At 40.1% G+C, this 13244-nt stretch overlaps 1 protein-coding gene across 2 annotated transcripts in view; it reads right to left on the reverse strand.

Annotated features, from left to right (window-relative positions):
- ARHGAP30 (Rho GTPase activating protein 30) overlaps positions 1 to 13235 on the reverse strand; it is a 31129-nt gene extending 17894 nt beyond the window's left edge. For both annotated transcript variants that reach the window (XM_074188124.1, XM_074188123.1), the window contains exons 1-2: positions 12880 to 13235; positions 409 to 511 (exon numbers count right to left, since the gene is read on the reverse strand). In XM_074188124.1, the coding sequence (XP_074044225.1) occupies positions 409 to 511; positions 12880 to 12976 (200 nt within the window). In that variant the 5' untranslated portion in view covers positions 12977 to 13235. The remainder of the gene's footprint in view (positions 1 to 408; positions 512 to 12879) is intronic.
- Between the last annotated feature and the right edge of the window lie 9 nt (positions 13236 to 13244).

A 13244-nucleotide genomic window follows, 5' to 3' on the forward strand; every position in this document is an offset into this window, starting at 1 on the left:
AATTCTAACTCAGACACTTAGCTGTGTAATCTTGACTTAACTCTTTGAGCCTCAATTTCCTTATCTATTAAATAATGCTAAGATGTTCTTTCTCCATCACTGGATTATTTTGAGGATCAAATGAAATGTATATGTGAAAATGCTTTATTAGCAGATGTAAGGAAGTAGTAGTAGCAGCAGCAGCAGAAACAGTAGTAATAAAACAGTAGCAGCATCAGTAGCAGTAGCAGTAGTATGCAAGACTTTTTGTATTTCTCTGTACTTGACCTTAACATTTTCTGGAAAATATCAGATTGTTTTCTTTAAGTCAAAACTTTATGTACTCAATACCTTCCTATGTTACTCCTCTCCCCAATCTCTCCCTTTCTTCTTTTACCTATGGTCCCAACCCCATTCTGCTGGACTCACCGAAGTTTCTGTATGTTGGAAGAGACCCCTGAGAGACGATAGATCCCGTCCACCACTCCGTGCTCTTCCACAAATTCTGCACAGCTCCGTAGAACCTGAGGTACTGGAATTAGAGGGCAGAGCAGTTGAGTGGAAGTAGGGAACAGTGAGTCAGAGAAAATGGACTCAGGCAGATGAATAGAGATTATAGAGCGGGGAACAGAAGTGGGGGTCAGGAAGACTGTCAGAAAAACAGGATGTCAGAGAGATTGGGAGGTTCAGAGGATGGGGATTAGGACATAGAGTCTCAGAGAAATGAGGGGTTAGGGAGAAAAGGTAGAAATTGAAGGTATGAAAGTTTACAAGATGATGGGATTAGAGTGATAGAAAATCAGATATAAAGTGGACACAGATCACAGATTTAAGGATTAAAGGATAAAAAAGTTGGAACTCAAAGTAGACAGTTATCATAGATCTTGATCTGAGATGAGTCAGAGAGAAAACAGGATTGGAAAGATGGGGTGCAGAGTGAAAAGGGGCCAGAATGGCAAGGAATAAGAGAGAAGAGACAATTTGGGTCTTAAAAAGATTGAAGGGATTTAGGAAGAGGAGAAAAGAGAACGGAGTCAGAAAGATGGCATATCAGAGAGATGAAGGGTCAGGAAGACTGGAGAATTCCTATCAGAGAGATGATTGATAAGGGATGATGAAGAGTAGTAGAAGCAAAAAAATTGTAAAGAATTTATAATTCTTTAGTGTCCAGAGAGACTTTATTTGTGGGGTTTTTTTAGGGTTTTTTTTTTTTTGCAAGGCAAACGGGTTTAAGTGGCTTGCCCAAGGCCACACAGCTAGGTAATAATTAAGTGTCTGAGACCAGATTTGAACCCAGGTACTCCTGACTCCAGGACCGGAGCTTTATCCACTAAGCCACCTAGCCACCCAAGAGAGACTTTAAAGGCCATCTACACCAACATTCTGCCAACTGTGTCATATTCTTTTACCATATAGTCAATAAATTGACATAAAGCTGCTACCTGACTCTTTTTTTTTTTTTTTTAGGTTTTGCAAGGCAAATGGGGTTAAGTGGCTTGCCCAAGGCCACACAGCTAGGTAATTATTAAGTGTCTGAGACTGGATTGGAACCTAGGTACTCCTGACTCCAGGGCTGGTGCTTTAGCTACTGTGCCACCTAGCTGCCCCAACCTGATTCTTTCTAGTGATATGGAGTTCACTATTTCAGATATAGTCATTCCATTTTTTAAAAAGAGATCTAATTAACAGGTAGGCACAAATTTGGGATATCTTTGACAGAGAATGACATCTGTATCCTGAGAAAGAATTGTGGAGTATGAACAAAAACCAAAGACTATTACCTTTAATTTTTAAAAAAAATGTTATCTTATTACATAATTTTGCTATATCTCATACTTTGTTTCTTTCTTAAGGATATGATTTGTCCCTCATCATAATCAACTTAGATCAGTGCATACCATGGAAACAATGTAAAGACTAACAAACTTCCTTCTGTGGGGATGGGGGGAGGGAAGCAGGATTGGGGGGAAAATTGTAAAAATCAAAATAAATAAAATCTTTAAAAAAAAAGAGGTCTAATTGCTGAAAGATCTTAAATTTGCCTCCTGTAATTTTTACCTGGTTTTACTCTATTTTAGCCTCACAGAGGAAACTCAAGGTCTGCAATATCTCCTTTATTTGATAGCTCCTTAACTATTTCAAATCAGCAATCTTGTGCCTTGATTTCCTCATACCTCTCTGAATCCACTAGGATTTGGGCTAGAAAGTTCCAAGACCAACTGATCTTGTCAGAGACCTCTTTAATTTGCACACCAGGAAATCAAAGTTCAGAGAAGTTTTCATATTTGCCAAAAATCACATCAATAGTAAGTAATAGTGGCACCAGATTTTCTTACTGTAATTTAGTGTCTACTAAATTATGCTGCTTCTCTATCCCTACAGTAGAGAGATGAAGGATCAAGGAGAAAAGAGGATCAGATATAAAGAATCAAGTCCTTTCAATTCAACAAAAGGAAAGAGGATCTATTGAGGCATCTTTTAAATGCATAATGGTTGTCCTTCATTCTCAAAGAAGACTATGACATCAGGGAGGTGATGCCAGGACAAGCACATGAATGGGATTTGGGTGAGGGGCTGTTGTGCACTTTCTCCTTCAGAGTCATCCCAGTCCAGTAGCCAGATATGGATCAGGATGACTGCAGATGGTCCTAGATGTGAGACAATCAGAGTTAAGTGACTTGTCCAAGGTCACACAACTAGTAAATGCCTGATGCCATATTTGAACTTCTGTACTCCTGACTCCAAGGTCAGTGCTCTATCCACTGCACCAAGAGGGGCAGCTAGATGATGCAGTGGATAGAACACTGGCCCTGGAGTCTGGAAGACCTGAGTTCAAAGTGGACCTCAGATACCTGATACTAACTGTGTGATCCTGGGCAAGTCCCTTAACCTCCGCCAAAAAATAAAAACAAATGCATTGAACAAAAGAAAGAAACATAGACAAGCAGGACAGCTTTGAGAGCTATTAATTTATTGTATATGATAGCTTTGACAGCTATTAATTTATTGTATATAAAAAAGAATAGCAAACTGCATAACAAATCTATAGTTTCATGTATAATTTTTTTCCTGGTCTACCATGTATATGAAAACACCCATTCTATTTGATGTTTGTTGAGTTCAGAAAAAGGTTAAATTTTGAAAATAATTCAATTCAACAGGCATTTTATTTGAGCAACTATTGTGTCAGATATTTTGCTGAGTGCTGGAGAAACACAAACAAAAATGAATTAGTGCCTGCCCTAAAGAAGTTGCTAGAGAGGAACATTCATACAGTGAAATAAATAGAAAATAAAAGCATCTCAATAAAAAGGTCAGGAGAGAAAAAGAGATCAATCTGGGGGTTCAGAGAAAGGGAAGATCAGGGAAACATCAAATCAAGTAAGTGAGGGATCAGAGTCCCAGAGATTTGTCAGGGTAATGGAGTTAGAGATGTGGCATTAAGGAGTTCTAAGGTCACAGGATTCAGAGCTGGAAAAAGAGATCAATCTCCCCATTGCCCAGAGGAGATAATAACCAAGGGACAGAGAAGTTAGGTGGTTCCTATGATCTCCATCTTCATTGTACTTCAGTCATCTACAGGGATGGTTACCCATTATAACTCATCAATCCCAGGCTGCTCCATGATTTTGAACTGTGGCATTCTCTTCTCTGGTCACAGTCTCCTATCCTCCCATTACCTCACTCATTTGAAACCTCTTCAACTCTGATGTCCAGTTACTCCATTCTGCCTGTTCTCTCAGACCATTCATTTCTTTCTCACTTCATAGTCTGTGCTTAGTTCAACAAAGAGCTGTCCCACTTCAATCTTGTTTTTTCATCCCCTCGTGCCTATTGTCTTCTTTCACATTTTCCTCCCCATTAAACTGTGAGCCCAGGAGGGCAACGACTATTTTATTGCCTTTCTTCATATCTCCAGCTCTTAGCTTGTTGTTGTTTAGTCATTTTTAGCCACATTCAACTCTTCATGACCCCATTTGAAATTTTCTTGACAAAGAGACTGGAGTGGTTTGCCACTTCCTTCTCCAATTCATTTTACAGATGAAGAATCTGAGACAAACAGGGTTAAATGACTTACCCAGGGTCACACAATTAGTAAATGTCTGAGGCTGGATTTGAACTCAGATCTTCCTCTAGGCCTATTGCTCTAGCCACTGTGCGACCTAGTCTGACATGTAGTTAAATATATGTTTATGGACTGACTGGTCAACTCTTCTAGTTACTGGTGTGGAAGCAAGTCAAACATGCTGTTTAACCCCAATTGGGTCTTCATAACTATGTGGCAATTCTTCTATTCATTTTTATTTGACCATCATGCTCTCAACAAAAATCGCCCCCAAATTTCATCTTTCCCCTTCAGCCCTCAACACCTAACCCTAACTTTGTCTTTTACTTTACTATGAAAACTGTGGCCATAGAAAGACTTGTGTGAACTGATGCTGAGTGCTGTGAACAGAACCAGGGGATCATTGTACACAGACAGCAACACTGGGTGATGATCAGCTGTACATTTCAACAGGATAATAGTCGAAGACTATTCTAAAACACTTGTGATGGAAAATACCATCCCTATCCAGAGAAGGAACTATGGAGTTTAAATGTAGAATAAAGATTACTATCTTCAATTTTTAAAAGTTGTCTTATGTATTTTTTCCCTAATTTTTTTTTGTTTCGATTTAATTCTTCTTTCATAACATGATTAGTATGGATTTATATTTAACATGTTTATATGAGAATAACCTATATTGGATTGCCTTCTGTCAAGGGGAGGGAGAAAAATGTGATACTCAAAACCTTGCAAATGATTGTTGAAAACTATCTTTGCATGTAGTTGGAAAAATAAATAAAAAAATATTTTTTAAAAACCAACTGAGGCCACTCATCTACCCTACACCATACTTCACAATGTAGTTACATTTTTTACTCATTTTTTTCCTTTACTCCAGCCTCAGAGATTAGGGGGGTCCTTTTATTTTCTAAGGCTGACTCTTCTATTTCTAGCCTTGATTTCATCTTTTCCCTTCTTTTTCTCTTAGATAGTCTGCACCATCATTCCCCCTTACCCTCTCATTTTCAGTCTCTCCTTATCTACAGCTTTGTTCCATACTGTTTACAAACAGGTTTAGTTCTCTCCAAATCTCAAATCTAACAAACAAACAAGCAAAAAACAAAACAAAACCCAATCCTACCTTTATTCTCTTTGGGTTTTTGTAACATGTTTCTGTTGATTTTCTTTCTATCTAGTTGCTGCTTTATCAGTCTCTTTTTTAAATTAATTTTTATTAAAGATATTATTTGAGTTTTACAATTTCCCCCCATCTTACTTCCCTCCCCCCCCCAAGGAAAGCAATCTATCAGTCTTTACTTTGTTTCCATGTTGTACCTTGATCCAAATTGGGTGTGATGAGAGAGAAATCATATCCTTAGAGAAGAGACAAGAATTCTAAGAGGTAAGGAGATCAGACAATAAGATATCTGCTTTTTTTTTTTTCTAAATTAAAGGGAATAGTCCTTACACTTTGTTCAAACTCCACAGCTCCTTATCTGGATACAGATGGCACTCTCCTTTGCAGACAGCCCAAAATTGCTCCAGATTGTTGCACTGATGGAATGAGCAAGTCCTTCAAGGTTGTTTATCAGTCTCTTTTTTTTTTAGTTTTTTTTTTTTTTTTTGCAAGGAAAATGGGGTTAAGTGGCTTGCCCAAGGCCACACAGCTAGGGAATTATTAAGTGTCTGTCTGAGACCAGATTTGAACCCAGGTACTCCTTATCCACTACGCCAAATAACCACCCCACTATCAGTCTCTTTTGCTACATTTAATCCAGGTTCTGCCCCCAACCTTGGATATTATGTCCCTAGGCTCTGCTGTTGGTCCTTTTCTTTTATGTCCTTAAATCTTTTCTGGGTTAATATCATAAACTCTCAGGGATTCAATTAATGTTGATGACTCTTACATCTATACATCCTATTGTCCTTTGGACAACTCAAATTTACTAAGTCCAAATGGAACTCCTTGACTTTCCTACAAATCCCATCCCTTTTTCTAATCTCTATTTCTTTTAAGAGTACCCTCATCTTTTCATTCATCCTCGTTCCTCACATAATGGCCATCTTTTCTTCTTCTCTCTCCCTTATCCCACTAATTCAATCAATTAACTGTCAATTTCAATCTATTCTATTCTATATAAAATATCTGATATCTGTTTCCTTCTTTTCTCTAACATGGCTACTATGCTAGTTCAGAGTGTCATCACCTCTCACCTAGACTATTACAATTAATAATGTGATCAGGTTTCCTCATCAGTTGTCTCCCCCTTCCAAATCTTTCTTCCACTCAGCTACTAAATAGATATTTCTAAAGAACAATTTGACCATATTAAAACCTCTTCCTCTCTCTATGTTCCTCTTGCTTCTAGGACAGGGGTCAGCAAACTAGGACCTAAGGTCCATATCCAGACCCTTGCCTATTTTTCTAGAGCCTGCAACCTATGAGTGGTTTTTACATTTATAAATGTGATATTACAAATATGTACAATTTATACACGTAAGAATTATTCTTAGCTACGGGCCATACAAAAACAGGTGGCAGGACATAGTTTGTTGACTTTTGCTTTGCAACAAAGTACAAGTCCCTCTCTCTGGCATTCAAAACCTTTCACATTTGACATGATTTCTGTGATCTTAAGAAAGTCAATTAATCTCCCTGGATCTTAGTTTCCTCATTTGTAAAATGATATTAGACTAAATGATTGTAATTTCCATCTCTAGATCTATTATCTTATGTCCCTAAGATGGCTTTGCAGGTTAAACTATTTACACACTTTGTGATTAGCCAGATTGCTTCTCCATATGTAAAATATTCCATTTTTCATCTCTGTGCCTTGTACAGAAAATGTACTCTGTACATTTATATAGAATGAAACGCATGCACAGGATACATTCATTTTTTATCTTAATAACCTCTTAGTGTCCCCTTACTCTTTTCAAAGCCCAGTTCAAATGTCACCCCCAACATGAGACCTTTCTGGATCCATCCTGCTGGTGGTGCCATACCCCAATTTACTTTGATTCTCCTTTAAACATACTTTACAATTACTTATGTGTACCATTGTTTCTCCTTGTACAATAAAAATTTCTTAAATGCAAAGATTGTTTTTTGTTTGTTTGGTTTTTTTGTTCTAAGTATCTCTCAGCACAGGGTAGATATTAATAAATTTGTTAATTATTTAATCCCCTCAGGATTAAATCTCCTCCACTTTACTGATAAAGCTCTAGAAAGAGTTGTAAACATTTGATAACTTTGCTTCCTTACTACCCAGATTAATTTTCCAATTAATAGACAGTCTTTCCCTCACACAACTAATTACTGTTATAACCTAAAGCTCAAGTTCATTTGCATAAGACTATCTTTATTGGTGGAAAATGATTATTCAGTGCTCTTCATTTGAGCAGGATGCCTGCTGCTTCTTGTTTCTAGTTTCCAGTAAGAGTTCCTGAACTCAATCCTTGGGAAATTCCCCGAAATCTCTAATTTGGTAAGCTGAGGAGAGAGGCAACATCAAAGTTTCTTCTGGAGTCTCTCTCCCACCAGGGCCCTGTCATTGAAGAGAAGTCTGAAAACCAATGTGTTCTCTCTCAAAGGTGAAAACCAGAAGACTCAGAAGCTCTCCTCTTCCAGGCTCTTCCCAAATCCAATCCTCACTCACCCAGGCAGGAAACATTCTTTCTACCAAACACTCTTTCCAACCATAAAGAGAGTATTATACAAAGGGATTTGATTCTTCAACCCCTAAACATCTGGCTTCTGACATCAGAATTCTACTGCCCTTAAAGGTTACCAATGATCTTTTCAGTGCGAAGTCCAATAGGGTTTTTGCAAAGCAATGGGGTTAAGCGGCTTGCCCAAGGCCACACAGCTAGGTAATTATTAAGTGTCTGAGGCTAGATTTGAACTCGGGTACTCCTGACTCCAGTATCCATTGTGTCACCTAGCGGCCTCTCCAATAGACTTTTCAAAGTACTCATTCTCCTTGACTTTTGTGTAGTTTTTAACCTATTAACTACCCACTTCCTCAAGTTCACCCTCCTCCCTTACTATCTGTGCCACCACCCTCTCAGTAGAGTGTCTGAACAAAGTAGGCCTTTAATATGTGCTTGTTTCCTTCCTCCCTTCCTGATTACTTCTTTTGAGTTTTCTTTGCTGATTCATCCTCTTCCTCCCACCTCCTCCATCTATTTCACGCTTCTTAAGTTTATCCCCAATATCAGCTCTACACATATTATCTCCCTAGCTTCAGTTATCACTTAAATACAGTTAGTTTCAAATCGTGATTCTGGTACTTATTACTTTGTGACCTTTGGAAATTTTCTTCACATCTCCAAGTTTTAGTTCCTCATTTTTAAAATGAAGCATTTTGGTCTAGGGGCTCTCTAAGGTCCCTTCCAACTCTGAATCCTGAAATCTCCTATAATCATGCTTTATAGTCTCTCTCAGTTGGTAATCTCATTCATTCTGATAGGATAAATTATCACCTTTATGCAAATGTCAGTAAAGTCTATCTATAAAGCCTTAACTGTGTATCTTTCTTCTCTTCTAACTCTTCATGTTTATGCCTAATGGAGGTCTCCAGCTAAATGACCAAAAGACATCTCAGATTCAACACACTCAAAACAGAATTCATCATCTCCATCCTTAAGTGTATTTTCCCTTATCCCTTTCCCTCTTTCAATACCATGTAAATTGAATTTCTTGACTTTTCCCTCTCATTTAGGTCCCCATTCCATGTATTCACAAGTCCGATTGATTCAGCTACCACTTCATATCTGTCCCCTGTTCTCTAGGCATACAAGCACCCCTCTAGTTCATCCTCATCACTATTCTCTTCTAATAACCTCCTAATTGCTTTCTCTACTTTCAGGTCTCTTCTTTCAAAAACCTTCAGTGACTAAAATAAAGTTTGAACTCAATCTGATATTTAAAGCTCCTCATAGTTTAGCTCCAGGCCTTCCTCCTAGCTCCATTTCAATTACTTCCTTCCAAGGATTGTATCTTTAGGCTAAAAAAAAAAGCCATTAGTTGCTCTCCACACTCCACATTCTATCAGTCATCTCTGGGCATTCACACAGTCCATCCTCTCATCCCCACCTCTCAGAAACCTTCTCTTCCCTTTTTTCCCCTTTGGTTTTTGCAAGGCAATGGGGTTAAGTGACTTGTCCAATGTTATACAGCTAAGTAATTATTAAGTGTCTGAGACTGGATTTGAACTCAGGTCCTCCTAACTCCAGGGCCAGTGCTCTATCCATTGTGCCATCTAGCTGCCCCTCCTTTCTCTTTCTTTAAAGATCTACCTAGGTGCCACCTTCTCCATGACTCTATCTAATCCGGTTGTTTTTTTTCTTTTACTGAATCCCTCCAATCCTAAATCTAAATGTTGTCTCTCTTTTCTAATATTCCCACAGAATTTTTTCTGCCCCTATTTCTCCCTTCCTTTTGTTATACTTCTCTGAATACATGTCGGATTCTTGCCCTTCCTGTCCCCTGCCCCTATCCAAACTAATGGAATTTAAACTTCCTTCAAGCTAGAGGTATTTCATTTCTTTGTATTCCCCTCATTCAGATCTTGTAGATCATATATAATTAATTAGTGTTTATTGGATAAAACTGAAGCAACTTACCTAAGGTCAAAGAAAATTAACCAAGAGATTTTGTAAAGACAGGAGGTCAGGGAGACAGACAATCAAAGAGGCCTAAGTCTGTGAAATACAGTCGAGGAGATAAGGCTCAGAACAATGAACCTGAGATTCCTAAAGTTTTATGGCTTAGAAAGAAAAGGCAAAGAGGACAGCATCAGTTGTGAACAAAGATACCCATGGAAAGTAGTAAAGAGAAAAATGGTAAATTAAGGTGAGGAGGGGAAGGCCAAGGATACAACTTAGGTACCTCAGGTACCTCAGTCACATCTTTTTCTATACCACCATCCCCTCTCTGTAGTCCTCACCTAATTTTGGGAGGGGTTGGGATGGGGGAAGGAGGTGAAAGGGCTGTACCAACTTAACTTTAGTCACAGAATACTAAAATTCAGAATCTCAGCTCTGAAAGAAACTTCAGCAACCATCTACTCCAACCTATACACAGCAGAACAGGAAATCCTCTCTGCAACATCATTTATAAGTGCCCGCTAAAATCTGCTTGAAGGTTGCCAGTAACAGGAAACTCACTACCTCCCCAGTTTATGACTGGCCCATTTTAGGTTTTGCTAGCTCTGACTGTAAGGAAGCTTTCTCTAATCTGCTTCTCTGCAACATCTAGCTTAGCTCAAAATCTAATACTTTTTCCCTGCCTAGCATTCCAACATTCCAATACAAAGTTCAAATACCATGGGCTGGACATGTTGTTAGAATGCCAGACATAAACTTGCCAAAAAAACTATTTTATGGAGAACTCCCACAGGGAATGAGGTCACAAGGGCATTAGAAGAAGCAATCTGGGACACACTGAAGGACTCACTGAAAAACTTTAGAATTGATTGTACAGCATGGGAGACACTGGCACATGAGGACTGCCCAGCATGGCATGTCATCATCAGTGAGGGTGCTGTGCTCTATGAGGAAGGCAGAACTGAAGCAGCTCAAAGGAAATATGACATTTGTAAATTTAGAGAACCCAGGCCAGGTGTTCACATGGACTATTTGTACCCAATCTGTGGTAGAGCATTCCAAGTTTGTATTGGTCTGATGAGCCACAGTCAGACACACTGTAATTCATCTCAAACATAGTGATGTCATTTCAGTATTCTTTGATAAGGAAGGACAAGAACAAACCAACCAACCAACCAACCAGTTCAACCAACCAACCAACTATGAAATAGACTTTCAAACACAGAAATTACCATCAATTATTAAGACTTCTCCAGGATAAAACTTACAGTTCTTTTTTAACTGACAATAATAGCTGACAATAATAGCAGTTGACATGTGTATCTCTCTTTAAAATTTGCAAAGTGCTTGAAAGATAGTACCCCAATCCTCATAAAAAGAAATACCATAGGCATTAATATCCCATTTTATTGATAAGGAAACTAAAGTATATGTGACTCTGCCATAGTCACACAGGGAGTATCAGGAGCTGTTAGAACCTGGATTTTTTTCTTGGTCCTTCTGATCCTAAGCCCTTCCCTCTCTCTACAATACCTTTCAAAAAAGCATAATTTCCAAGTATTTTGTTCTGGTCATCCTTCCCTGAACACACTCAGTAAAGTTCTTCCTAAAATGTAGGGCTCAGAATTTAACATAATTCTCTGGAATTATAGTCTGACCAGGCTGGTAGACAGGGTCACTGTTACCTCCCACAGTTTGGCTACTAGACCTCTCCTAATAGACCCTACAATGACATTCCCTCTTTTGACCAACATCTAGTATGCTTACTTCTATTGAGCCTGCTGTCCACTTAGACCCCAGATCATTCACATGAATGTTCACAGTCTCACTGTTGCCAGCTGATCTGGAATTCACTCTTCTCTAGATCCTGCCCCATATCTGCTTCCCATTCTCATTCTCCTCCAAGGGAGTTCCAAACATTCTGATTCAATGAACACAGTAGGAGCTGTGTGCTGACTGTAAAGGATAAGTGACAACCAGCATCAGAAAACAGTGAGGAGATGAAAGAACTGAGGAAGGAGCCAACAGCAAAACTAGAAAGCAGACCTCAAGGTTTTTTCTTGGCCGTAAAAAAACCAATATGCAAATTAAGTCTTCTTTACAGGGATAAATCTGGAATCAGGTGGTTGGATTATAATCTCAACACTATTAGGAGAGGAAGATACAACCAGAGATTCAAAGGTTAGAGTATGCCTCCTCTTCATTTGAGTCTTGGGATGACAGGCTACCCTCTGCGGGAGGAGAAAAGGGGAACAAGGTGGTTGGAAACCTGAGGTAGGAGGGCTAAAGCCCGGAAATGGGTTGGGAACCCCCCACTGCAATCACCACCCCTTTGCAGGCAGTCACAGGAGATTGAAGGGAAGAAGAGGAAATGACAGATTGGGGGTGGGGTGGGGGGGAATACAACTGTGCCTTTTTCTGGGAGGAGCCCCAAGTTTCTCTGGTAGGGAAAGTAGTTAACTAGGCAGCTAGGATGCCTGGAGTCTGGTCCTCTACGATGAGTTATCTATCTGCTTGATCTGATTTCAAACCATCAAATAGTCAAGATGGAGTGGAGAAGATGGAGAGGAGCAGTGTGTGTAGAATTCACATTAGTCCTACCCATCCAGACCTCCAATCAGTCCTTCTCTGCAGTGGCATCTTACTTTAAGCTGAGCCTCACCATAACTGACACCCCTTCTTATCTTCCCTTTGGCCCCATTTACACATTGAGAATGCAAGAGTCTAGAAAGGTGACCTTATCTCCCTGGTCCCTTAAGGTAAGCCCAGCAGAAGCTTCAGAGGGTTCAACCCTACTGTTTCTATGACTTCTTGGTCCAGTTCTGTTACAAATCACATCTCTCCAAATCACCATAACCTCACCTCTTTTCAGCCTTCCTTGGAGTTCATTCCTTAAGCCCTAGGGTCCATCTTTTAGTCTCTCCTGTCCAGGTGTACCTCTTCTCCCTTCTCATCTTCTCCCATACCCATTAATCTCCTCTCTTCCTTTAGCAACTTGTCCCCTCAACCCTCCCTCTCTGAATCCTCCCTGGTCCTCTCAGTCTCCAGAGTGACACAATGTATCTCCTGTCCTCTGACTCCCTCAGAGAAGATTCTTGGACTCTGGTTATCAGCTCTTTGTCTCAAGAGGACCCAGAAGCTATACCAGAATGCTTAGCCCTACTTAGCCCTGGACATCCCCAGCTAGCCATTTCTACCTGGAGCTCCCTTCCCACCATACCCACCCTTCCCAAAGCCCTTACCCTCCTGGCCTGAGTGCTGTAGATGCTCCAGAAGGTCACACCCAAACACCCGTTCCTTCGATCCGCCTTTCTTCTTCCCCCTCTGCCGAGACTTCATGGCCGGAACTGAGGGGTCCCAGCCTCCCCCACCAAGATGTTCACCTTATACTACCCCCATGGGATCCCAACCCCTGTTCCAGTCACCCAGTCCCACAAGCCCCACTTCAGCTTTTCCAGGGCTTGACCCAGGCAAGGGGGGCCGGGCCCTGCACGGAGCTCCTCTTGCTTCTCAGGCCCCTGGCCTCACGGAAGTGGCTCGGGAGGAGGAAGCTGACGGGGCCCTAATGAGAAGTGTCGTCTCGTGGCTGGGCCTGGTGCTCACCCTT

The sequence above is a fragment of the Macrotis lagotis genome, chromosome 5 (genome assembly GCF_037893015.1).
Source record: "Macrotis lagotis isolate mMagLag1 chromosome 5, bilby.v1.9.chrom.fasta, whole genome shotgun sequence".
Lineage (NCBI taxonomy): Eukaryota > Metazoa > Chordata > Mammalia > Peramelemorphia > Peramelidae > Macrotis > Macrotis lagotis.